Source organism: Chlamydotis macqueenii, chromosome 4 (assembly GCF_036417535.1).
Source record: "Chlamydotis macqueenii isolate bChlMac1 chromosome 4, bChlMac1.mat, whole genome shotgun sequence".
NCBI lineage: Eukaryota > Metazoa > Chordata > Aves > Otidiformes > Otididae > Chlamydotis > Chlamydotis macqueenii.
This window is the reverse complement of record NC_141559.1, coordinates 82,819,714-82,846,261: the sequence shown is the minus strand read 5'-3', so window position 1 is coordinate 82,846,261 and position 26,548 is coordinate 82,819,714. Positions and strand designations below refer to the sequence as shown.

The following is a 26,548-nucleotide window of genomic DNA, read 5'->3' as shown; positions in this document are numbered from 1 at the left end:
ACACATCCCCATCGAGGGCAGGGGGACATGGGGGGGGCACACATCCCCATCGAGGGCAGGGGGACCCGGAGGGGACAGGGGACCCGGGGAGGGCGCAGGGCGATGCCACCGCTCCCCGCCCGCCCCATCCCGCCCCGTCCCCCCACCCTCCACCCCCCGCCATCTCCTCGGGACGGCCGGCAGCCCCGGGGCGGGCGGGGGGGGGGTTGGGTGGGGTAGGGGGCGGCCGTATAAAGGCGGGCGGCAGGGCCCCGGGCAGAGCCCGCCATGCCGGCCCCGCCGCCCCCCGCCCGCCCCGGCCGCGCCTTCACCATCGCCGCGCTGCTGGGACCCTCGCCCCCCTCCACCCCGCCGCCGCCGCCTCCGCCGCCCCCCAACCGGCCGCCGCCGTCGTTCTGGGCCCCCCCCGCCCCGGCTCCCGGCCCCGCCGCCCCCCGGGTCCTGCTGTCTCCGCCCGCCGCCCCCCCGCCGCTCTGCACCGGCTGCTGCGGGGTCCCCCCCGCCTGGGCTGCTCGGCTGGGGGCAAGAGGTACCGACCCCCCCACACCCCGCCCCCGACATCCCGCACTGGGACTCCCCCTCCGGATCTACTCGTGGGGACACCCCCAGATGGGGACACCCCCAGATGGGGGTCTGCTTCCAGCTCCCCATGGGGGGACAATGCTCGGGGGACCTCTTCTAGGGGGACCCCCATCCACCTCTCCCATGGGCACACCCCCAAATGGGGACCTCCTTCCACCTCTCCAAGGGAGGACCCTTCCAAAGGGGATCTCTTCCAGGAGGACCCCTGACCACCTCTCCCATGGGGATGTCTCCTAATGGGGACCTCCTTCCGTCTCTCCAAGGGAGGACCTTTGGCCACCTCTTCAAATGGGGAACCTTTTCTAGGGGGACCCCTGTCCACCTCTCCCATAAGGATGTCTCCAAATGGGGACCTCATTTCATCTTTTCAACCCTTGGCTACATCTCCCAGGGGACCTCTCACGGGGACTCTTCCAGGGAGGGCCCTGTCCACCTCTCCCACGGGGACATCTCCAAACGGTCGCCTCCTTCCACCTCCTCAAGGAGATCCCCTCCAAAGGGGATGTCTCCAACAAGGACCTGAATCCACCTCTCCCACGAGGACTTCTCCAAACGGAGGTCTCCTTTTACTTCTCCAAGGTGGAGTCCCATAGCCACCTCTCCTGGCGTTCCCCTCCAAAGGGGATCTCTTCCAGGGGGACCCATGCCCACCTCTCTCAGGATGTCCCCAAATGGAGGACCTCCTTCCATCTCTCCAAGGGGAGGCCACCTCTCCAAATGAGAGATCTCTCTCCCATGGGGACTTCTTCCAGGTGGGTGACCCCTGTCCCTCTCTCATTTGGATGTCTCCATGTGGGGGACCCCCTCTGCCTCCTCCCAAGGGCATCTCTCCAACAAGGACCTTCTTCTGCCCTGCCAGATGGGACCCTCTGGCCTCTCTCAAGGGGACATCTTCAAATAGGGGAGCTTCTTCCACCTCTTTAAAGGGGACACCTCCAAATGGGAATATCCCTTCTGCCTCTCCAGGAGAGAACTTTCCAAGGAGGGACCCCACTCTAAAGGGGACCCCTTCACAGGCTCCTCTCCACCCTGACCCACTCCTCTCCCTCACCTCCAGGCTTCCTGATCTCCAAGTGCTCCTTCCCCATCCTCAAAGCCAAGACCGGCAAAGCCAAGCGAGTCCGGACCATCTTCACCAGCGACCAGCTGGCGCGGCTGGAGAAGGAGTTTGCACGGCAGCAGTACATGGTGGGCACGGAGAGATGTCTGCTCGCCTCCTCCCTGCACCTCACTGAAGAGCAGGTGAGCCCCACCACATTCCATCTCCTGGAGGTCCATCACCAGCAGGTCCGGGGAGGCTCCCAAACCTGGGTGCCCAACTGGTGGGACCTGGGCCACGTCCTTCAGCCTGGGGCAGTAATTGTGGATTCTTTGCGTTAAAAAGGTGGAAGATCACAGATGGGGAAACTGAGTCACAAAGTGGCTGTCCCAGGCCACAGAGAGGGGTTGAACTTGTGTTCAGCTTAACGCTGAATCTTTTTAGCAGGCCCTGTTGTGATAAGGCAAATTCTTTATGCTGAGGGTGGTGGAAAACTGGTCCAGATTGCCCAGAGAGGTGGTGGACGCCCCATGCCTGGAAACATTCCAGGCCAGGTTGGCTGGGGCTCTGAGCAACCTGATCCGGTTGGAGATGTCCCTGCTCCTGGCAGGGGGGTTGGACTGGGTGGGCTTTGAAGGTGCCTTCCCACCCAAACCAGTCCATGATTCTCCACCACTGGCAGGTCCCAGCTCAGCTCCTGGGTTGCAGGGGACAGTTTTTCATCTCACTGGGGACAAAGCGTGGCAGGGGACATCTCAGGGACTATCTGAGGCTGTGGGCACCTACGGGTTTGTGGAGTGGCTGGGCACTGCCCAAGCCATGGAGGTTTAGCAGACCATGAGCCCGTGGTCCACGGAGAAGCCAGGTTTGAGAACTAAGCTTTCCCTCTTCCTAAGGTGAAAGTCTGGTTCCAAAACCGGAGGATCAAGTGGCGGAAACAAAGCCTGGAACAGCAACAAGCCAAACTGGCCAAAATGGGTTTGGCCACCCCGCAGAGGAGCCCCGACTCGCAGAGCCACCACAGCGAGGAGGACAAGGACTTCCCGGCGGAGTCAGAGGACGGCCAGGAGGACGCGGCCTCCTCTCCCGGCTCCGGGACGGGGACAGCACCCGCACAGACTGTGGCAAAGAGCTGCTGAATCGCCCCTTCGGGCCGCTTTTCCGTCTGTATTATACGAGTGTATCATAGCCGGCAACGAGCGCATCTAATATATACAGGGCAGCAAGTATTTTTTTTGCAGTGCAAAAATAAATTATTTATGCAACTCTTGGGCTCATCCTTGCACGAGGAGGAACAACAGCAAATTCCTGCCATGGCAGCAAGTGTTGAGTGGGGGCTTGTTCATGGCAGCAAGCCTTGGAGGTCTGGGGGTGCGGGGACCCCATAGCCCGGCTCATCCCAAAGGCGCTGATACCTCCTCGTGCTCTAAAACAGCTCAGGACCTTCACAGAGCCCAGGTCCTCATAGAGGACCTCCATCTCATGGTCCATCCATCTTCCTATCAGCAGCGTCTTCACCGTAACACCTTGCTCTGCTTACCTCTCGCGCATCCCGACACCCAGTGATGGCATCCTGCTCCCCAGGGCTTTTGGAGCCAGGAAAGTTGGGAAAAGCAGGGAAAACGTGCCTGGAGAGCAGAGCTGGTGGTGGCTTTGCCACCCGAAGCGCCATCTCAGCTGGGCAAGGATTAGCCAGGGTTTAATTTTAATTTTAATTGCTTGGCTCTGCCTAGGGACATGTAGAGGTTTGAAATTCAACTGGTTTGGGCTGGGCACTGGCTGGGGATGAGCCAAGGGTGGGCTCCGTGGGGACCTGGGGAGCTCCTTGCAGAGATGGAAAGCAAGTGAGTACCACTGGCCCTGGACCTCCTAGATAAAAGCAGAAATGAGGACGTTTGGGTGCTCATCAGCAGCACCAGCTCCTCCCAACCGCGTTTTCTCCATGTCTGTCCTGGGCTTGGGGCTGGGGGAAGGAGGGATCCAGGTGGAAGGTTTATTTGGGCAGGGGTGAAACCCGGTGCAAGGAGAGGGGACAACGCAAGGGGATGGAAGAAGAGGGGAGGACAATTAAGAAGGGGATGGTGCAAAGAGAAGGAGTGCAAGAAGAAGGAGATGGTGCCGGGAGAAGGGGACGATGTGACGGAAGCTGCCCTTTGTCCCGGCCGTTCTCAGAGCCAGGATTAGCCGGCAGGTCTCAAAGAGCCCAAACTGTGCTAATGTCTTCACATGTCTGCTGCGAGCCCGGGCCGCGCCGGCGGGTTTAACCCGCTAATCTCGCATGCCGGTGGGTTTATCGCAATCATCCCCGAGACAACGGGGCTTACGGGGGATGTTTTAATATCGCCCGGCCGGGGGCCGAGCTGATTGCGAGAGTTAAGTTGTTCTCAGGACACCTTTAATCCCCTGGGAGCTGGCAGCGCTCAGGATCAGGCAGGATCGGGTCTTTTCCACAGTGCTGGGCTCCTCCAGGGACCTGGCTCCGCTCCAGGGGATGCTCCTGCAGGGACCCCTCTGCGGGCAGTGCCTGACCAGGAAAATTACTTTAATTAAAACTGCTGGGCTTGATTGAGTTTTTCCAAAAGTGACTTTCATATGAGATGAATTAAAGCCACGTCCATCCGTCCAGCACCTTGGGCTTTGACCAGGAGACCATCTCTGTCTTCCTCTCTCGCGGTGATTAACCTGTTAGCTGGTTCCTTCGGGTGGGGAAGAGACTGTACCGCAGGACAGAGCACGGATTACTGCTCCTGTGGGAATGAGAAGAGCCAAATGCCCAGGTCTGACCCTCATCATGGGACGGAGTTGATGGTTTGTAGAAAAGTTGGATTCAGATGGGTCATTTTATGCCCTGCCAAGCCTCCACCCGCCCTGGCATCCCAAAAACGGGGTAGAAACGCAATTTCCTTCTCCCATCCTTCTCCCATCTCCTGCCTCCTTGCTCCTGGGAGGAGGTCTTGCAGCTCAGCCCAACTCCTGGGCCCATGGATTGGGATCAAACCCAGGCGCAGCGATCCGGCATCATGGAAAATAAGGGAGAGAGCTGCTCTGAGAGCTTGGCGAGGTCTTGGGTTGGATCAGCCCACCTTGGCTCCTCGCGTCCCCCAGGAAAGCCTGTGCAGAACAAGAGCTATGTGTCCTCACCCGAACCCCACACGCATCCCAAAATCCCCGCCAGTCCCTTCCCAACCCTGCGTATCACGTCATTGTCTTAAAGATGCTGGTTTTTTCACCTGTCTGTAAAAACCGTGTTGGCTTCCAGTGGCAGATAATGATGAGGAAGCGAGAATGAAGCAGCCTTATTAAGAGGATCAAGGTTATCTGCTAAAGGTGCCATGCTGAGCCCTCCCCAGCAAATCTCGGCTCTGGAGATAAGCGGGCGGCTGGTAGGAGGACAGGTAGGTTGTGAGACGGCGGGTGGACGTACTGGGGTGAACTGTCGCGTGTGGAGAAGACGGATGGGTGGGTGGGTGATTGGGGATGGACGCGGGGCGGTGGCGAATAGGTGCAAATGGGTAAATGGGATGGGATGGGAGATGGATGGAGAGATAGACGGGATAACTGGGAGCGGACAGCTTCTCCATATCCCCCTCCCCGCTCTCCTTCCTGCCAGGATTATTCCCGCTGAGCACATGGCGACGGACGCGGTTTGTTTGCACGAGTCGCGTTTACTCAGGCCGGGAGAAGTTTGCAGGATGGGGCACTGGGACGCTGGAGCAGCAGGATCCCTCCAGCCTCCCAATCCCTGTGACCTAGGCACCTTCCCCGAGCTCGCAGCCCCCTTCTCCTCGGCTGGTTGCCCCCTCGCGCTCTCTTTTCGGGGGGTTTTGCTAAAATGGGATTACCGCGTGCCGAGGACAGGCTGGGGTGCTGGGGAGGGCAACCCGCCAGCGACGGAGGTTCAAGGCAAAGCCCGACGCGAGCCGGGACGCGGGGCGCCGGGGTCGGCCGGGTGTGTTTCCAGGCTCCGTCTCATCGTGTAATCTTGTTAAATGGTCAGGGAGCATTTCCTCTTGCTTCTCCCTCCCCTTTAATTCCCGATTGAAACATCAAATAAAGCTTCCCAAGGCTGCCGGGCAGCTCCGATGGCTCCACGCTGCCCGGTTTCAGTGGAAATTAAAAATAAGACATCCCCAGCAATGGGAGGAAATGTCATGACATCCCAATTTAAACGACATCCCATTAAACTCTCAGGTAGAAGTAGGTCCTGGGTGCCCAAAAATAAGGGTGAAACGGGGTGACCTGCCTGGAAATTCAGCGAGGAAAGCAGCCTGCTCCTACGGGGTGAGCATCGCTGGTGCCGGTGGTGCCCACCCCACCGGCTCTCCTGCTCCCTGCTCCTTCCTCGCCTCCCACCTCAGTCTCAAAAATGGAAATACTGGGAGGAAATCCCCTCCGCGGCTCTGCTCCCAGCCACGCACGCGGCAGGGCCTCCCAGAAACCAGTTCGCTCCATTTCGGTGAGATGAGCTGTTAGGAAAAAAGAGAAAAAAAATGACGACAATTGCAAGGCTTTCACTGGGGGTGTATGGGGGGGGGCGTGGCACCAGACACCCTCTGCAGCAGTATGATTTTATTTTGAAAAAGTTGATTAAATCATTAAATCAGGTCAGCCCTGACGGTATGGGATGAATAAGGGGATCTCGGCAGGCAGGCAGATAAAAGCCCTCCCCAGCTGTGCTAAAACCTCCTCCTGGGACTTCGGCTGCCATGCTCCCGTGCCTCAGTTTCCCCAGCTGCAGGAGCTGGCTTAACCCAGCCTTGGGCAGGCGCGGGGACAGGTCTGCTCCCGCTCCCGCTCGGCACCCCTGCCAAGAGCCCAGCCGGATCCAACCCTTGCTTTTCCCCATCCTTCCCCCCACCCCCCAGCTCCATCTCTATTGATTTAATAAGATGGAGAGGAATTAACGGGGCCGGAGCATTGGAATAATGCGAGATGAACAAAGGGGCAGCGCTAGCAAAGATGCTGCCAGCTTTTAATGATGAGGCCGGGCAGATCCCCTGCTAGCTGTCCCTTTGGAGTGGCGATTAAGAACATACTGGTTATTGTTAAAGGCAGAGAGATAAATCCCTGCACCGTTTCTGATGTGATCAGCCGGGGCTTCTCCCTACAATTTGTGATCCTATTGTGGACGGTGTTTGCCCTGGGCAAGGAGAGTCTGGGAACCACTTATGAACCATCCTTTGGTCATTAGCCTCCTCATTAGGAGAGAACAATGTGGGGAAAAAAAAGATAATTGAAGGGAGCAGCGGGCTGATGGCGCACTCAGGCCTGTTCCTGGGCTGCCTCAATGCTTAGTTTGTTGATAATTCCCAATTAATTTTAAATGCGTGGTTGGGGGATGCTCTTAATACCTGGAATCGCAACCCCTGTGAACACGGTGCTCAAGTCTGTGCTTGACGGGAGGACCACGGAGCATCCTCCAAGGCCTTGCGGGAGGATATGAGCTTATTTTTGGGCGGGTTACCTCCAAAAAGACTTTGCTGTCAGCTGGGTGTAGCCCCATCATGGACCCAACTCATGGACTCCACCCATGGACCCAACTCATGGACTCAACCCATGGACTCAACCCATGGACTCAACCCAAGCAGGTAGATGGGCTCCCAGCACCCAGGGAGGGTGAAGGTGGTGGGATGCAGCAGATCCCACTCCCTCATTTCATATTTGGCTGAGATACAAGGCTGGATGTGACACCGAGGGATGTGACACCCTGCTCGGATCAGGGACAACATCTCCCCACCGAAAGGCCAGGGCAGGATCCAGCCCTGCAGAGCCACATTGCAGCCTGGGTTTAATTCCGATCTTGCCTGGAAATATCAGCCTGGGTGATAAATCCCAGGAAAGCCCTCAGGTTATGGGGGGAGAGGTGCTTTGCCCCACAAGCTTGGCAATGGACTAACAAGAGGAGCCGGTCCTGTCCCCATCCCCTGGCTGGGTTGCAGGGCTCCGTGCCCTTGGGAGGAGGGGAAAAAAACCACAATTCCTCAGGATGCTTGATATTATCAAGTGCTAATGAGAGCTGGATGGGGCTGAGGTGCTTTGCAGGCCATTATCCCAAATTAACCTGACAATGGAGCCCGGGGCCAGTGTCTGAAGGGCGGCTGGGGTGTGTATTGGCTGTCTGGGGCTGGGGGGAGAGCGGGATCCTGTCCTCTGCCTTCGCCCCCCTGCCCCAGCTCCCCTCTGCCCTGGAAAGCAAGCGCCCTGCGTTTTCCATCGCACGAAGATGTTGGATGGGCTCCCCGAGAGGTTTGCCAAGCCAGAGCCGGAGCAGGATGGATGGAGCGGGGCTGTCTCCTCCACAGACTGGTGTTTGGCGTATCTTTGGAGGAAACTCCAAATCCTCCTGTCCATCCCATGCTGCTACCTGCACAGGGCTTTTGTGGCCCAGCCAGTGCTTGGGCAGGGGAGTAAACTGGGGAGTGCTCAGCTGAAAGGAACCATGATCTGAGAAGACTGGCCCAGGTTGCCCAGAGAGGTGGTGGATGCCCCATCCCTGGAAACATTCCAGGCCAGGTTGGACGAGGCTCTGAGCAACCTGATGTGGTTGGAGATGTCCCTGCTTCTTGCAGGGGGGTTGGACTGGGTGGGCTTTAGACATCCCTTCCCACCCAAACCATTCTATGATCCTGTGATTCTATGATTTCCCCAGAGCTGGTGGATGTCCCTGTGCCGGACTCTCGCAGGGGGATGTATGGTGCTGGCCGTGCTCTCGGCACCTGAACTGGGCCTCCCATCGCCCTCAAAACTCAGTGTCGTGCCACCGCTCCTGTCCTCACCTCTGTTCATGGGACCTTGCAAGGTGCCGAGGATCCAGAAGGCAAAGCGAACTGCGGCCGGATCCGGCTGCAGACAGGAGAGACGGGGTTTGCCCGGAGCAATCCACACCAGCACCCTGCTCTGGAGCTCTCTGCAGCTCCCCAGCACCTCTTTGAAGGTGACAAAGCCAAGGCAGGGCAGCATCCCTGAGTAATTTATCTTTTCTAGACTTCATGACGAAGGAAAAAACCCACACATCCAGGGAGAAACTCCATGCTCCTCTTTTCATAGCGAAGATGAAGCCCCGTTTCCCTCTCCCCATGGGATTGGGTGGGATCCAGCTTGGGAAGGGGCAAGTCACCATCTCCAGGAGCCATGTGATTTGAGGGCATTCCCCGTTGCCTTTTTATTATCAGATTATTATTTACTGTTATTATGAATTCTCACAGGAGAAATTGCTGCAAAAACTGACACAACGCTAAAGTTGATGTTCAGCATCCCATTTTTAAGCCAATTTGGGGTTTTTTTTAGAGGAAAAGGCAGGAGCTCATGACTTCAGCCTCCTTCGGTTGGCGGTGCTGGGCTAGTTATCCTAATGAGCGCAAGCACACGCCTGCCTAATCAGCGCCAGGAGCCCTGGGATCCATCTTCTCCCTAATCGAATGCGACTGAAGGGACGTTCTCGGGTCGAGAAGATGTTTTCCCACTGGCAGAAGGACTCACGCCCCGGATTACAGATGCGCAAAATCCCCCCTCACGTTTTCGCGTGTGCTTGCTGCGGGGTTTCGGCGAAATTTCCGCCCCTTCCTTCGCCCCGCTGGGATGGTTTGGCGGCTGGGAGAGAGGGATGGAAATGGAGCCAGGCTCTCCCCACCGACGGAGGCGAGGTGTGAAATTTCTCATGGGCGAACAAGTGAGAGCTGCGGGGTGCCCAGAAGAAGGGGGACAGCGAAGATGAAGCGGAGGAGGAGAGAAAGCAGCGACCAGAGAGAAACAAAAATCCCCGAAGCAGCGACCTGGTTTGAAGAGCGGGGCGTTTTCTATGGGGGGATTGTAAAATGCACTCTCTCTCTCCCCTTTGCAGGGGGGAATAAGGGCCCCCACTCTATCTGATAGTCATTAGCATCAATTAGCCCCGTTTGAAGTAGGCAACATCTTTGTCTCTCTGCGAAAAAAAGAAATAAAAAAACCTTTCAGGGAGCCCATAATAACATCTGGAGCAAGGAGAGGCTGAGCTCAAGTTCCCCACTTTCATCTCTTGTCGAGGTACTTGGAATGTTAATGCAGGCTCATTCTTTAATGGAGTTATCAGGAAATGCTTTTCACCCCCTTCCCTTTGCTCAGGGGGGATGTTTACAAAGGGCTGGGGGCTTTTTTTTTTTGGTTGTTGTTTTGTTGTTGGGATTTTTTTTTTTTAACCCCCCCCCCCCAAGAAACTCCCCCCACCCCTTTTGTTTTCTACGCTCTTGAAAAACAAAACTGGAATAATTTTTTTTTTAAAAAACCACACTGAAACCTCACCACTAAAAAAAAAAAAAAGAGGATCAGGGTCCATCCTTTCATCTTCCCTGCCCAGCTCCCGCAAAACCCCGCTTTGCCGGGAGCAGATGGGGTGGGGACGGCGGCGGAGGGTCAGCCCCACGTTCCGCCTGGCTGCTGGGTGCTATATTTCCCAAGTCGTTACCAGCGAGTGAAAATTTCCAGCTTTCCGACCGAAATGCATTAGCTGAGCACACACCACTAATGGGAAACAGGACGCGTCATTAGGCAGCGGATTCGGCCGAGCGGGAGAAGCCGAAGGGAAAAGTCGATCAGTGGTTTCGGCCCGGCCGGCTCGCTGTCCATCCGTCCGTCCATCCTCTCCACGAGCAGCATCTCACCGCCACCCCCCGCTCTGCCGATGGCTCGTCCATCCGCAGCGTAAAATATCCAACGTAAAACTGCTCCGTGAACATCTCGAGCGTCTCCCGCATCTCCTGCCACGGGGAACGACACCCATATTACAGCGGCAGTCGTTATAAAGGCGAAAAATAATTAAGAGAACTAACAAGCTTTTAATAAAACAAATCAAACCCGTGTATAACGCCCATATTTTAATCCAAACCTCTGTGTGAGCAAAGCCCAAAGCTGTGAATCTCCACAGATATTTTTTTTTTTCAGTGGCAGCTTTTTCTTTTTTTTGCGGGGGGGAGGCTTCGGCACTTGCCCAGCTTTGAACGTGTGATTTCAATTAAGCACACAGTTACCCGGCGGCCGGATCGGGGCTGGCTGTTTGGATAAGGAGCAATAAAGCGGCAGCTGTATTTATTCACTTATTTTGAAGCTGCTGTGGAAGACAGGATGCTAAACGGGAGGGGGAAAAAAAAAAAAAAAAGTGTTTTAAAGGCAAACTTGAGGGATGCTTTTGTCTCCCGCCAGCATCCTCCTCCCCGAGGTTCCCGTAGCCATCACCAGGGTGCTTCCCGTGCGTTCCCATCATTTCCATTCGCTTTGAAATGCTCAGAAATATTGAGATGCTCGTTTAGAACGAGGTCTATTTCTACGGCTTGGGCAGCGAAAAGAAACTTGAAATGGCACGGATCCCTGATTTAAGGCGGGATTTATGGGATGCGGACAGCTCGCCCGCGCGCAGAGATGTTTAGTGCTGGGTTATTAAGCCGTGGGGGATTTTTTGCTCCGTGTTTATTAACCTGGAGACTCCGCTCTGGGGATGACTCCACATTTGTGTACGCCGGAGTGAATTTTTGGTGCAAATTGGGTGCTGGGAACATTCACGAGCAGGGCTGTGAATCCCCATCTGCGTGAGGCATCCATGCCGTCCGCAGCTCTCCATCGCACCGCGCGTCTGCGCGTGGCTCTGGGGGTATCGCACCGGCACGTCACCCAAACCAGACAAACACCTGAATTCCCACAGCACAGTCGCCTTTTAGCCCCGTGCCAGCTCCTGATGTGGGGTTTTTTTTTCCCATGTCCCAGAAATACGTACATCTGACTGACATGGGCAGGTACACACAGGCACGTTCCCCTCGGCAGGACGGGCTCGCGCAGCCGGTCCCGGGGTACGTCCATGCCCATGGGTAGGGGTGGGCTGGCCTGAGGAGCGTGGCCAGGGGTGCAAGGCCTGGGTGAAGGCAGAACTGCAGAATCACAGAATAATTTGGAGTGGAAGGTTAAAGCCCACCCAGTCCAACCCCCCTGCAAGGAGCAGGGACATCTCCAACCAGATCAGGTTGCTCAGAGCCCCGGCCAACCTGGCCTGGAATGTTTCCAGGGATGGGGCATCCACCACAGCGGTGTGGGTGTCGGGGCGGTTTGGGTGTCAGTGGGGGAGAAGATGCGGGTCCGTGTGGGGAGGTGAAGGTGCCAGCGAGGTTGTGGGGGAAGTTGGCCACGAGGAAGGGAGGAGGTGTCTGTGTGGAAGGAGCGAGTGTCAGCGTGTCTATGGGGAAGGAGCAGGTGTCGGCGTGAGGGTCCGTGGGGAAGTAGAGCGGGTGCCTTGCGGGGGGAAGATGCGGGTGAGTGGGTGAGCTGGCAGGGAAGGAGGGGAGTCCATGGGGGGGTCTGTGGGGAAGGAGGGGTGTCTACGGGGATGAAGGGGTGTCAGTGGGGAAGAAGGAGTGTCTGTGTGGGTGTTGGTGAGAAAGAAGGGGTGTCTGTGGGGTGACGGTAGGGAAGGAGAAGTGTTCATGGGGATGAAGGGATGCCCGTGGGGGTATCAGTGGGGAAAAGGGGTGTCCATAGGGCTGTCGGTGGGGATGAAAGGGGGTCCGCGGGGGTGCTGATGGGGAAGGAGGGGTGTCGGTGGGGAAGAAGGGGTGTCCGTGGGAGTGCTCATGAGGAAGAAGGGATGTCCCTGGGGGTTTCTGTGGGGAAGAAGGGGTGTTGGTGGGGATAAAGGGGTGTCCATGGGGATGTTGGTGGGGATGAAAGGATGTCGGTGGGGAAGAAGGGGTGTGCGTGGGGATGAAGGGATGTCCGTGGGGGTGTCAGTGGGGATGAAGGGGTGTCGGTGGGGATGCTGGTGCAGGCCAAGGGGGCTGCGGGCAGCCCCCCCGCCGCCGCTTTGCATAGCAGCCCGGCTCATCCCAGCCCACCCGCGCTCCCTCCATATAAGCCGACGGGGGGCTGCGGTCGCCACACCGGCCCGGCCATGCTCCGCAGCCCTCCGCGTCCCGGGCCCGACCCCCCCAAGACCCCTTTCCACATCGAAGCGCTCCTCGCCCGGGAGCCGCCGCGCCGCGGCCCCCCCGCCGCCTCCCCCCCGCTCTTCCCCCCGCCGCCGCCGCTCCCCCAGCTCCGGGCTTGGCCCGCGGCGGGAGCGGGCCCGGGGCTGGGGCCGCTGCCGGGCGGCTGGGGCTGGGGCTGGGGCTGCGCCGGGCGGGGCGGTGCAGGTGAGCGGGGTGGGGGTGATTTGGTGGGGGGGGGGAGTGTTCCCACTCCGTCACGAGTGGGTGCGTGGGGGAGCGGGGCCGGCGGGCGGGCAGGGGCCGGCGTGCGGGCGGGGGGTGCCGGCAGCATCCCGCCGGGTGCTGGGCTGGGGTCACCCGCACTGGAAAATAAGGGGGTTTGGATCACCAAAAATTGCCTTTTTTTTTTTTTTTTCCCCTACGGTTGTAGCTCCATTTCCCGCAGCCAACCCCAAGGTGAAGAGTTGGGTTGGAGCTGAGGGAAATGAAGGAGGGAGAGGGAAGAGTTTCCTAATATTTATCCCTCCCATTCTGTGGTGCTGAATAACGAATATTAACCATGTACCCCCAACAAGCAGCGGCGACTGGGTGAAGTGAGACCCCAGTGACACCATTTACACCCCTCAGGCTTGACCGCAGTAGAAGGTTTCAGGTGGGGGACAGTCCCCATGTGTCCCCACCTTCATTTTAAGGGCTGCTTTGCACCCCCTGGGGCCCCTTTCTCTTTCCAGGTACTAAGAAAGGCACGGCAATCCCCGTGTTTCCATCGTGCCTCTGAAAACCTGTAATTTCCCCAAACCTCCGCCCTGCCAGTAACTCCTCCTCCGTGCCAGCACCCCTCTGCTGTGGCGTGGGGTCCCCTCTTCTCCCACCCCCAAAAACTGTTCGTGTTTTGAGTGCAAAAGCACCTCAGGGAAAAAGTTTTTTTTTTGTCGTTGATCCGTAGGTAAAATTTGCACAGTGATGCTGGATGATCCTGGCTGATCCATCCGGCTCTCTGGTTTTTCCCTGAGGACCATTCTAACTTTTCATAAGCAAAATTACTCCTCGGTTTTAACGAGCTGCCTCTGCTCAGCTTGCTTTTCTTGAAATTGAAGTATCTTTTTAGTATTCAGAGCCTGGTCTCGTCGTTGCCCAGGCAAAACCTGCAGCCAAGCACACATTTCGCTTGTATCAGGAACTCTTGATTCGACCGTGATAGCTGCAGTGGTCACACACCAGAAGTGCTGGCGACTCCCGATCTTCTTTTTAACTACTTGGCATAACTATTCAATCTGTTCCTCTCTTACGTGACGGCATCTGCGTAGTCATGTGTATTGTATCAAAGACAGAGGTATGAAAATATAGTTAACCAATTTGTAAAGCTATCTTCACAAAGTATTTGATGTTTGAAATTGCACTTGCTATTATCCCAGTATTAAAATAAAAAAAAAAAAAGTGACAGGTGAAATTATTTTAATGATGAAAATAGTTTTAAGTGCAATTACGGCTGTTAAGCTGTCAGGTCTCCATCCTACAAATCCTTAAACACGCGTAGAACTTGCACCCAATTAATGTAAGGAAATAGGTCAAGGTGCCCATTTGTGCTTGCGGAACATGACGACGTCAGTCATTAAAGGAGACGTAGGTAGCGGGTGTGAATCGGTGTCATTATGTACAGTATTTCTGTAAAAGTTAAAGGAAGTCGGTGTGCCGTGAGCCATCGCACCAGTCCAACATCCTGCTGTCGCTGTGAGTCCGGCTGAGGGGGACCTCCGACCTCCGCCAGCTGCTGAATCCAACCGCTGCCCAAAGCGGGGCTGATCTCAAACAGGTTACGTTGCCCCGGGGGCCGAGATGTCAGAACAGTCTGCGGTACTTTGCACGTCCTAACTCCAGAACCAGCATCACGGATGCAGAAGTTTTTGGTTTTTTTTTTTGCAGTCCCCTGGCAGTGAGATCTGGCTGGTGTGAAGGTCCTTCAGGAGGACAGAGGTGGTTGGGATGAGCCAATCCAGAGGGATGGTCAGGGGTAGCAGTCACACGCTCCTTTTGTACGTCCAGATGTGTGTGAATCCAAGTCTGCGCTGGCAGGATGGGGACTTTAGAGACCAGAGACAGCACCGCTCTTCGTCTGGTGCTGACTGGTCCTATGACAGTGCTGGTGTTGTGGTTTATGTTAATTAGGTAATTATGGTTCTCATCAGGCCACAACTAGATAGGAGGCTGAGGCCAGATCCACTTGCTAGTCCTGCTAATGCCTCTGCACACCAGGAACTTTATGGATCAGTGGAACCTACTGAGAAGTAAGGACTAAGTTCCATAATGTTCATGAGAACCTGCAGGAGGGCTGGTGACTCTTCATCCAGCCAGTCTGCCAGCTTCAGTGTCTTCTCCTGGACACTGGCTGACTACAAGGGAAAGGTAAAAGAAGGGATCGGCATGGGGTAAACTCCCTCCAACCTTTAGACATTTGTGATGAGGGACTTCCTGAGACAGAAGTGGGATTTTTGCATTCAGCAGCTCTTGATGGACTTTATTATTCTAAGATCCTGCACAGATGAGGTCAAACCCTGCTCACCTCACTGAGTGCTGACTTCTTTGGTCTGGCTGCACGTCCATAGGTTGTACCTATGGGCAGCATAACAGAATAAGTCAGAAGGGATGTCAAAAGATCATCTGGTCCAACCTTTTGTGGGAAAGGGAGCCTAGATGAGATGATCTAGGTAGGGACAGGGTATGGACATCCTCGCTTTTCTTTTCAGTGCTACTTTCTCCCAGCCCCCTTTAGTGCACGGATTTCAGATCTAGCTGAAGCAAGCTGGGCTTGGCACATCAAACTGTAGGAATGGCCTCAAGCACGCAGTTGCTGCTTCTTTCTTCCAGGTCTGGAGTTGTCTCACTGTGTAGGGACCAACTCGCTGGGCCCCGCTGTGCCCTGGAGGTCCGGGGGACCCTGCAAGATGAAGAGGGTCCGCACCGTCTTCAAACCAGAGCAGCTGGAGCGGCTGGAGCAAGAGTTCCTCAAGCAGCAGTACATGGTGGGCACGGAGCGAGTGGACCTGGCTGCAACGCTGCACCTCACAGAGACTCAGGTAAGAAATGGGGGAGCTGGGGATGGCGGCATAGATCCTGGGTCTGCGCCTGGTCTGTGGAGATTCCCCTGCCGTGAAGGGCGGTGGGAGGAGGACGCCGCTGCGAAGCGACCCATGAGACTCCCTGCCGCAAGACGACAGCGAAGCCGCGTGCCCAGAGGGATGCGAGATAGGTCGGATGGTTTATGAATAAGAACATCCTTTTCTTAATCCATGAAGTGGAACAAAAAGCATTTAGGAGCACGAACCTGCTTTGCTTTAGAGTTCAAGCTGGCTTGGACTAATGTATCTACATTGTTATGATCCTGTGGAGACAGTTTATGCTTTAAGTGTCCTTTTATGACGCTGGATCTAAATTTCTTTCTGCTCTTCCCAGCATGTTTCTGCCTCTCCTACTGCAAGCTGCTTATTTACTGTGGAAGGGAGGAGCCACGGGATCTTCCGTGGTGGGTTCCAGATTCAGCTGGGGAAAAGGGAGAGCAAAGCAAGGGTGGTTCTCGGGGGACAGGGAGGGCATGAACAGCAGAGGGAGCAGGGGCTCCTCCACTGGCAAGGGGCTCCTGGAGACCTTGGTGTGCCATTTTCCAGCCAGGTGAAAGCTGTTGTGCCATTTTTCCTGCTAGGTGAAGGTCTGGTTCCAGAACCGGAGAATCAAATGGAGGAAGCAGAGCATGGAGCAGAAGGCGGCAAAGCTGTCACAGTTCGGAGTGATACAGCCTGCTACTGCGGACTCGACGGACATCAAGGACCACGAGGAGGACACCGTGGACGTTGAGCTTTGAACAGCTGATGAGATTCAGCTGCCACTGTTGGTTTTTTCAGCCGTGTTTGCTTGATGGAGATACTGGGGATGCAGGCATGTCTGTGCTCGTTTGGTCCGGGCGAGACATTACGCTCTCCATCTGAGAGCTGGAGCTACAGGACTAAACTGCAGCTGGCTGGGAGGAACCCCCCAAAAATAGTTTGGCTGCTGTATGGTAGCTATGTGCCGTAGTTCCCGGGGCTTCGTCACCAGGCCGGTTGTCCTTGACGGTGCCATAGCTGTGGCAAGGCGTGTGATCTCCTGTTTGCTCTTGAAGCACCAGGACACACAAACAGTTTCCAACAACAACAAAAAAAAAAAGTGAAAATTGGAAAGCCCTTTGCTCCCACCCGCAGACTATCATTACTCTTGCAATAACACGAACAGGGTCCGATCCTACCCCTGGAGCAGAAGTGCCTCCTCTTGTCCATGCCTTGGTGTATTTGTGCCTTTGTTTTGGCTTCCCAAATCCAGAGGGCAGAACCCGGTGGGTCTCTCCGCCTTCTGACATTGCCTTATTTTGCCAAGGTGCACGTATGTGTGCTGCTGTGGCAGGGAATGAGGCACTCAGAGGTGTGGGGATGGGGGCTGTTATAAAAAGGCAGCTTTCCCACACCTCTGGTGCTTCAGACGACCCCCTGCCCCTCGTCCAGATGTGCCGATTCTGGCTCAGACGGCAGTTGCTCTGTTCTCTCCTCATTATACACCCAGGTGCCGTGGGAAACGGCACCTGGAGTGCACGGCGAGCGCGCCTGTAAGCACCCGATGCAGTTAGCAGTTGTATTTCTGGTGAGTGGGAGGGCTTTGGGGAGTCAGGACTGAGTGCTCGACCCTCCTGTCTCTGTGTTAGCAGCTAAGTGCTCTTAGGCCAGGCTGCCAGCGCTCAGGCTGTCACCTCGGTCCGCCCAGGGTACCAGTCACCACCTCCTGTCAGCTCAGGGTAATTTATTGCATCTCTTTCTGACCCAGAACACTGTGTATCACTTTACTCTTATATTGTTATTTATAGAAATAACTTTTTTTTTTCCTTAAAAAGTGTCACTTATTTATTTGCTTTGCTTCTTAATAAAAATCTAGTGTATTTCAAAAAGAGAGATGGGGCAGGGTTGGGCATCTTGTTTTTTGAGCAGGCAGCAACACCTCAGTGGCTTCTTGCCCCACAGCTGCCAGAGATGGGTTACCCATCTTTTTTGCTGTGTTCAGTTTTCTCTGTGTCTCCAAGGAAATGGTGTAAAAAAAAAGAGAAAACAAAAGAAACACACCTTTCCTTCTAACAAGACTCCTGTTGTCAAAAAGTAAAAGCTGCTTTCTAACAGCAGAAGTCATGAAAGGGTGATTTCTTCTCGAAAGGGTGATTTCTTCTCACACCTTTTCATTCCCAACTACTGTCATTTTCATTTTCAATTGAAATTATTAACACTCCCCCCAATGTATTTTCATCCTTGCCAAAAGCTTGAGGGTTTTTTTTTTTTCTTAATAAACTGTTTTGGACATTACAAATGGAGAAAAAAAAAAGGGGTTTGGAAATTGATTGATGACCTGATATCATGGGTGAAAGTAGATATCATGAGTTGTTATCTCTGGACCAGTTCCTGGAGAGATAGAACTACATTTATAGTAAGAAACATAACGTCTGGTTAGCATGAGGTGCTCAGGTTTGGGCTGCTACTCCCGGAGAAGAAGGAATTCCCTCTGTATCTGGATGCAGCCAAGCCTTCTGTGCAGCCCCTGCTCTGCCAGGCTCATGTTTCAGCAAACTTAAAGTCCAGGAGAAGGTCTTGTGCTCTGCAAACACAGAATTGTAGAATCACAGACTGGTTTGGGTTGGAAGGGACCTTTCAAGGCCATCCAGTCCAACCCCCCTACAAGGAGCAGGGACATCTCCAACCAGATCAGGTTGCTCAGAGCCCCGGCCAACCTGGCCTGGAATGTTTCCAGGGATGGGGCATCCACCACCTCTCTGGGCAACCCGGGCCAGTGCTCCACCACCCTCAGCACAAAAAAATTTCTTCCCTATGTTTAATCTAAATCTACCCTCTTCCAGTTTAAAACCATTGCCCCTTGTCCTATCACTACAGGCCCTGCTAAAAAGTTTGCTCCTCTCTTTCTTATCAGCCCCTTTTAGGTATTGAAAGGCTGCAATAAAGTCTCCTTCTCTTCTCCAGGCTGAACAACCCCAACTCTCTCAGCCTGTCCTCACAGGAGAGGTATATAAATACTTCAAATTAATACAAATACTTCAAATTAATGTTGTGGGCACCAGGGCTCGTTCAGAGACACAAAGGACGCTTTGAAGTGTTGCTGTCTGGGCCACAACTCTGCGGATGAAACACCTTGCCACTTAGCACCGAAACCTGAGAAAAACAGGACACATAATGCTATTATTACAATAATGGCTACTCTTCTTACTATTAGTACGAAGATGTAATTGAAATAGGAGTCATAAGGCATTGCTCCACCCGTGTCTGGGTCCTTGTAGACCTCTGGGATGGGCTCTGCGGCCGTGCTCCTCCATGGGCTGCTGGCCTGGGCATGGATGGAGGTAGCGGGATCCAGTGCGGCGTTACCACCCGGTGTCCTGTCCCCACCGCGAGCCGACAGTGACATCTAGTGACTCCAAAACACCCCAAACCGCCCCAAAGATGAAATTGTCCCGTATTCCCAAACCCGCTGAGGCCGCCTGGTTGATGAAGAGCAGGGACTGGGTCTGAACGGGCGCTAGCAGAGCCCATGTGAATGAGTAAAATACAACTAAACCCGCATTTTACATGGGTTTTAGGCGTTTGCAGATAGCCTAGCAGGAGGCAGCGAGAGCGCAGGGGCCGCATTAGCGTCTTTTGAAGGTATTTTTGGGGAAAGTCAGCCCAGTTTTGGGTGCACAGGGGCAGCTGGCAATGCCGCCTCGCCCCGTGCGGGATACCTTGTGTTCCCGCCTGACGGGGATATTCGCTACCCACGGTGGTACTGTTGAAAAATAATAATTAATAGGGAAGAGACAGTAAACTCATGTCTAATTTTTTTTTTTTTTCGTGACTGTGGAAGCGCCCCAGCCCCGTTTCGAGGGCTTTTTGTCGGTGTTTTTTGGAGGGTGGCGATGGGCTGCGGGGAGGGCTAAGATGGCGGCCAGCCCCCTCCCGCCCCCGGGGCTGAGGGCTGGGGCGGGGGGCTGATGGCGGGTGCGGACCCCGGCAGCCATCTTCATGCGGGGCGGTGGGTGAGAGGGGGGGAGGAGGAGGAGGAGGAAGAGGAAGAGGAAGAAGCACTGCCCGCCCTCGGCGGGTCAGAGCGGGGAAGTCGCCGCCCGAAGATGGCCGCCGCGGCGGGGGACGTGTGCGGCGCCGGGGCCGCGGCCGCGGCGGAGGCGCGGTTCATCAGCAGCGCCAAGGTGAGCCCGGCCATGCCGGCCGGTTCCCTCCCTTCCCTCACGCTGCGGCAGAGCGAGGTTTTTTTTTTTTTCTGGGGGATAAAAGGGAGTAAAAGCCCAGCAGCCTCCCCTCGGGCTGGACGAGGTGGGAGGGGTACCCCGAGCCCACGGGTGGGTTTTGGTTTCCTGTGTGTCCCCTAACCCACGGCTCTCTCTTGGCAGGGAAAAGGCTTGTTCGCCACCAAAAACATCCGCAAAGGGGAAACCGTCTTCGTGGAGAGGCCGGTGGTGGCATCCCAGTTCCTGTGGAACGCCCTGTACAACTACCGAGGTGAGCGGGCGGCCGTGGTGGCACGTCCCCATCACCTGCCCCAGCGAGGTGACCAGGGGGTCCCAAAAGAGCGGCCCGGCTTTCAAGGAAAGGGTTTGGGTTTGTTTTAGCACCTCCAGGAAGGTGATCCTGCTGCCATTTCTGCCTCTGCGCTAGACAGACTCTTACAAGTTGAAAACGCTGGGGTCGTTTGAGGGATGGTGACTTCCAGCAACCCGGGAGGAAGGCGCCACATGCCACCATCGGGCACTGTCTGTGTGGGAACCCCAATATTTTAGTGGCATGGGTCCTATCCCAATCTCATGATGGCAGGGTACAGCCCACAAAGGTGTCAGTGCTCTCTGGAGGCGTCAGAATGAAAAATGAGGGTTGTCAGAGCAAGATTTTAAACTTTTTTGTCCTGCCTAGACCTTGCTGTCTGCTGAGCTCTGTCACAGGTCAACAACATGGGAACGCTTGCCATTGTATGGCTTTAAACGCTTCCCAGTGTTACAGGGCAGCAGATGAGGGGCTGTGGAGGGTTTAAATTGCAGCAGAAATGATCTTTCCTGTGGAGGGAGTGGGAAGAAACTGGTGGCTCCAGCTTGGAGATGGTGTTGGTACCAGTCATGCCATCTTGCCTCTTTTCTCACTGTGGTGTCCATCCATCTTGTCTCCCCGCAGCCTGTGATCACTGCCTGCGGGCTTTGGAGACGGCAGAGGAAAACGCCCAGCGGCTGCTGGGGAAGAGCTCGCTGGTGCTGCCTCACCCGGAGCAGTGCAGCATCCGGAAGGACCTGCACCAGCAGTGTCCCCGGTGCCAGGTATGGGCCTGCCGGCAGTGGCTGTGGTCTTCTTGGGGTCACCAACTCCTTTACAGCATCTAGCCAGGCACTTGCGCTGCCCCGAGATGGGTGTCTGCGTTTCCCTTCTGCATCGCGATGGCTGGGGTTCCGATGGTCAGGGAGGGGGCACATCTGGGCCTAGGTTCCCCTTTTCCTGCTGCTGTAGCCAATGCTGCGCGCTGTGCCCCTCGCTCTAGGTGACGTACTGCAGCGCTGAATGCAGGCAGGCCGCTTTGGAGCAGTACCACCAGGTCCTCTGCCTTGGCCCGTCCCGTGACGACCCCACGCACCCCCTCAACAAGCTGCAAGAGGCATGGAGGTAGGGGACCGACCTGCCTGGTGCTCTGTGGGTGGCTTTCCTGGGCTGGGTGATGCTGCCTGCAACCAGGGCTGAGGACCGTCCTTGCTTTGCGTCCCTGCGTGGGGTGGCTGGAGGGTGGTGGTGGCTGTGGGATGCTGCCCAGCTCTACCTGCTGGTTGGGCAGCAGGTGAATTTGTGTTGGTGGCACGAGCGTTTGAACGCACGGCTGAGCAGTTCTTATTTTTTCTCCCAGTAAAGAGCTGCAAAGCACTGAGCTGTGCATCCCTTACTCCTGGAATTATGTGGTGCTCCTGCAGATCTCCTCCTTGTAGCACCCATAAATTGCTGTCCCTGCTTGCAAATGATGAAATGGGCGCGGAAGGGAAAAGTGACATCTCTGACCCAAAGCTCGTCACAAACCCCAGCTCTCGCTGTAGTCCTGGGCTTTGTGTGGGACCTAGGCTCTAGTTTAACAGGATGGTAGGGGATTATTTGTATGCTCGGAGTAGGCAGGTGGGTGCAGGCTTCTCCTCGCCCTGAGCAGCACCGGCTCCCCATGCAGCGCTGCTGCGCTGGCTGCTTCGGTGTGATGGATGAGCGAAGGCCTGACCACACGGACGACAGCTGCCTCTGCCTCCCTCCAGCTTTTTATTTCCTTACCAGCACTGATCTACTCATCTCTTTCATTCATTCTTCCCCCCCAGAAACATGCATTATCCACCGGAGACTTCCAGCATCATGCTGATGGCCCGGATGGTCGCCACGGTCAAACAGGTACGTCTGCAGTTTGGAACCACAGCTGCCAGTGCGTGGTTTCCTCATCCTGTTGGGGCTGTTATTCCCAAGGACTGATCTCTTCTCCAGTAACTGGCGAGGTCCTGCCTGAGTAGGTGGTCCCTGGTCATGGAGACTGCAGGCAGCAAGGGAGGTTCCTATGTCCTGAGTCAAGCAAGTCTATTTTTCTGTACCAAAATAGTTAGAACGGAACCTTTCCTTTGGCTCTGTTTCTTTGGCTTGGCTTTCTCAAAATGTATTCTGACAATAAACTGCCACCATGCAACTGCCTGTGGTGGTTCCTGATGGCAGGCTGCGTACCGCTGGGCTCAGGGGCGCTTGTACTCTGCTCCCTCTCTCCTGGCTGGGGAGGAAAGCGGTGTTGGTGCAATGCCTTTGCTTGATTCCTTTGTCAGGCTAAAGACAAGGAGTGGTGGATCAAGGCCTTCTCCCAGTTCTGCAATAAGACGGCAAATGAAGAAGAGGAGATTGTGCACAAGCTGCTGGGGGACAAATTTAAGGTAAGAGCCTGGCAGCACTCGGGTGTGTTGAATCCCTGAGCCTGCCCTCTCCCTGCCTGTATCTGCGAGCCCACCGGTGCAGAGGCCCCGTTACAGCTGGGATGGGAGGTGCTGGAAATCCCGGGCTCAAAGTGGGGGCACAAAGCCCCCCATCAGGGGCTGGCTGACCTGACAGAGAGGAAACGGGTTGTTTAGAGGGCTTCGGGCTTGTGGTGCTTCTCTGGGACGTGCTGCTTGTTCCTTTGGTGGAGATCCTGCTGCTGTGGGATGGGCAGGGTGATGTTTAGCTGCTGGATAGGTGGCTTTTGCTGCTAAAATGAGTGGCTTTTGCTGCTCGGAGGGCAGCAGCCTCCAGCCTTGCAGGGAAGGATGGGGAGCCTGACTCCTGAACCTTCTAGCCCGTGCTGGGCTTGGCTGTCAGCCCGAGTCTGACTCCCAGCAGCATCTCCCCACCCTGACGGTGTTACCGTGTCCTGCCAGGGCCAGCTGGAGCTGCTGCGGTTGCTCTTCACCGAAGCCCTTTACGACGAACATCTCAGCAGGGTGAGTTGAGCCACCTCCTGATGAGCCGAGGAGCGTGGCAGGACCCTCCGCTTGGTGCCAGCCCCCCCTGGATCCTGTCTGTCTCAAAGGCCAGGGCTCTTCTGGGGACTCTGCCCGTTCCTTGCTTCCCCCAAAGCTCCCTGGGGGATCTGAGGTGCTTGCAAAGTGGGGTGCTGCTGCAGGCTGGCCTGGGCTCAGCTGTTTTCTCATCTCCCTTCTGCAGTGGTTCACTCCAGAAGGCTTTCGATCCCTCTTTGCCCTCGTTGGGACCAATGGCCAAGGCATAGGAACAAGGTAACAGGGCTTTTTGGGTGCTCCCTGCAGGACAGCAGGAGACGTAGTATGGAGGGAGCGTACGGCCTGTAAATCCGCGCTGGCCTGGGCTCAAACATGAGAGAGGGGGGAGGACTGGCAAGCTTGAAAGCAGTCCTTCATCTTGGCTGCGTTCAACCCTTTTGCGTCCCTCTGCCAGACCTCGGCCGCTCAGAGCCACAGAGTTTAACCCTTAGATCCCCCCGCGAGGTCTCACCGGGGCTGTAACGATGTCCCTCTGCTTCCCGACAGCTCTCTGAGCCAGTGGGTGCACGCCTGCGATGCGCTGGACCTCCCCATGCTGCAGCGAGAGGAGCTGGACGCCTTCATCGACCAGCTCTACAAGGACATCGAGAAGGGTGAGGCTCTGACGTGGCCGTGGGCTGGAGACTCTCGCCAGCGTTCAGGGACCAGGTCGGGGTGGCTGCAGGGCTGATCTGGAGGGATCCTGTGCAGGAAAATCCCGTTTACGCTGAATTTTCAAAGAGGTTTTTATCACTTATTTGGCTGTGTGCGTACAGGGACAGCCGGGGAGCGCACGCTGGGGGCGCAAATCTTCGCGTCCTCCGTCCCATCCCAGTGGGGAGGGCAGGGTTTTTTGGAACCACTCTGCAACACCCGGCCCCCAAAGCAGCGCTGGCTGGGTGCGTTCAGCCCCGATGGACGTCCCTTCGTGCTTGCGCTGAGCTGCGCGTGTGGAAGAGCCAGAATGGCCCTCGCAAGGCTCTGACCTTCTCTCCTCTCTCCTTTTCTCTGTGCTGCAGAGTCGGGAGAGTTCCTCAACTGCGAGGGATCGGGTCTCTACGTGCTCCAGAGCTGCTGTAAGTAACGCGAGGACTGGGAGGAAAACTGTTAGTGAGGAGGGGGACGTCTGGGGCTGGACTGGCTCACCTCTTCCTGAAAGCTTCTGGAGAAAGAGGTTTGAGCTTCCCATCCGTGGGCAGGATGGGATTGGGAGGGTTGGGCTGGGATGGGTGCTGCCCCGGGGCCTGGCTGCTCTCTCAGGGTCTCCTGGCATCTCACCTGGCTATGAAGTGATCAGTCCTGGCTTGAGTGAACTTGGAAGCTGGGAAGTGGGGGATAAGTGCTGCCCTGTCCATCCTTCCCTCTGCACGTGGAGGCTGGGGGGGGTGCTGTGCATCCCTGGGGTTCATCCAGGACAGCTCGCTCTCTCCGAGTGGTTTTTTTGGGTCTCGGGGAGAGCCCTGGCCCTGCACCCTGCTCCTCTGGACCCCTTGGTCCCCAGTGCGAGTGGAGAGTGTCATGCTGGTGTCCCCAAGGCAGATGGGGCGGCCGCAGCGCTGTGCTGCCTTATTCTTGTGCTCCCAGGCCATGGCTCTCCCAGTTGGAAGCACTGGTTCCTGCGTACGCGGGCCACACAGAAGGGCGGGCACGAGCCCCGTGGGCTGCGTGGGGTCCCTGACCCCGCAGCCGCGTCCCCTTTTCCCCGTAGGTAACCACAGCTGCATCCCCAATGCCGAGACATCCTTCCCGGAAAACAACTTCCTCCTGCATCTGACGGCACTGGAGGACATCGAAGCAGGAGAGGTGAGACGGCGGGGCCCGGCTGAACCTGGGGTGGCACTGCACCTTGGCAGAGGGTCCCCGCAGACCCCAGCCCCACACCTCCCACCTTTTGCGTTGTCTCAGCAGAGGAATTTATGGCTCATCCCACGCGGGGGCTGCCAGACCCCGTGTTTCTGCCCGACTCTGAGGGAAACCGGTGCAAATTTTGCTGCTTTGGGTTCGCGGGAAGCAGCTGTCAGCCCGGCTCGTTTCTCTTTGCTCGCAGGAAATCTGCATCAGTTACTTAGACTGCTGTCAGAGGGAGCGGAGCAGACACAGCCGCAACAAGATACTCAGGTAGGGGCTGCTTGGAGGAGTCCGGGGGGGCGGGGGTTCCTCCTGATGGTCACCATCCCGGTGTCCCACCCTCCTGCAGGGCGGAGAAATCCCCCTCTCCACCCAGGCTGCTCCACCCCGCGTGCTTGAACCCGCAAACTCCTCTGGGTTTCATGCGTTCAGCCCCTTCCCGGCCGCTCTGTGCCCAGCAGCGGCGCTGGGGTTGTGCCTGTCTCAACGCCGCCGCTCCTTCTCCGTCTTCCTTCCCGTTTTCCAGGGAGAACTACTTGTTTACCTGCTCGTGTCCCAAGTGCCTAGCGCAAGCCGAGGACGCCGACGTGACGTCGGACGAAGAGGAGGAGGGCGAAGGCGAGACGGACGATGCCGAGCTGGAGGATGAGATGACTGACGTTTGATCCTGGCCCCGGGAGAGAGGAAAAGCGACGGGACCGGGAGGTCCTGCGCGAGGCAGCAGCTTTAATACTAAAACCAGGGTTGTGTTGTGGGGTCGGGTGGGAGGCCGCGTGCCGGAGGTTCGGGGGAGCCGGAGGCAGGCCCTGCTCCCGCCTGTCCTTGTTGTGCGTGTGTGTGTGTGTGTGTGTCTGCGCGCGCGTCGGGCCGTCCCCGTCCTCCCTGTGGGGACAGGCCGTGAGCCGGCGGCCTCCTGCCGCGTCCCGGTCCCCGGAGAGGCCGGCTGGCGCTGGAGCGGGGCGGGATCCTGCCAGCCCCCGGGCCGGGGTAGGGGACATCACGGCGGTCGCCTTGTGGCCGCTCCCCCGTGTCCGTGCTGGCCGTGGGCGCGGAGGAGCGCGGCCTTTTCCTGCCCCGCGGGGACGAGGGGACGGCGCGTGCGTGTGCGTCCGTCCGTTTGTGCACGAGGGTACTATTTAATGTCTATGTTAGCGCTATCTACACGCTAAGGAGCCGGGGCCCTTACACATACTCCATCCCACGCGGCGTCCCCGTCTCTGGACCGCGCGGCGGGAGGGAGAGGGCGGCTCCGAGTGCCGAACGGGCAGCCCGGTGGGGATGCACCCGGGGTATTTTCCTCCCCTCCTGGATTTTTGGGGAGCTGTTTTCCTGCCGCCGCTTCCTCGGAGCCTGCGGCAGCTGGATTGCGAGGCCGAGGGCGACGCTGTAGGTGGGCCCCTCTGACACCGCCGGCACCGCCAGCCCTGCGCCCCGCTGCTCGTCCCCAGCCGTCCCGGGGCCGCGTCCCCTTCAGTGTTCGTAATAAACCGAGACCGGTGAGAAGCGGGGGGCCGTGTCGTTTGTACTGGTAACGGGAGGGTGGGG

At 56.7% G+C, this 26,548-nt stretch overlaps 3 protein-coding genes across 3 annotated transcripts; all 3 read left to right on the top strand.

Moving 5' to 3' along the window:
* The first annotated feature begins 267 nt into the window (after nucleotides 1-267).
* On the top strand, nucleotides 268-2,810 carry LOC104487377 (uncharacterized). Its single transcript, XM_086747687.1, is given in 4 exon segments — nucleotides 268-529; nucleotides 1,640-1,824; nucleotides 2,518-2,601; nucleotides 2,604-2,810. Coding segments are annotated over 4 exon segments (738 nt in total).
* Nucleotides 2,811-12,527: 9,717 nt separating this feature from the next.
* Nucleotides 12,528-17,532, top strand: LOC104478494 (homeobox protein not2). Its single transcript, XM_086747390.1, has 3 exons — nucleotides 12,528-12,768; nucleotides 15,430-15,638; nucleotides 16,262-17,532. Exons 1-3 carry the CDS (start codon nucleotides 12,528-12,530, stop codon nucleotides 16,418-16,420), a joined length of 609 nt encoding a protein of 202 aa, XP_086603516.1. The 3' UTR covers nucleotides 16,421-17,532.
* A 2,166-nt stretch (nucleotides 17,533-19,698) lies between these two features.
* Nucleotides 19,699-26,506, top strand: SMYD5 (SMYD family member 5). The gene is made up of 13 exons (XM_086746759.1): nucleotides 19,699-19,825; nucleotides 20,027-20,135; nucleotides 20,799-20,938; nucleotides 21,157-21,278; nucleotides 21,965-22,034; nucleotides 22,451-22,555; nucleotides 23,036-23,098; nucleotides 23,322-23,392; nucleotides 23,663-23,769; nucleotides 24,175-24,231; nucleotides 24,864-24,958; nucleotides 25,203-25,273; nucleotides 25,530-26,506. Exons 1-13 carry the CDS (start codon nucleotides 19,748-19,750, stop codon nucleotides 25,666-25,668), a joined length of 1,227 nt encoding a protein of 408 aa, XP_086602885.1. The 5' UTR covers nucleotides 19,699-19,747; the 3' UTR covers nucleotides 25,669-26,506.
* Nucleotides 26,507-26,548: the final 42 nt, after the last annotated feature.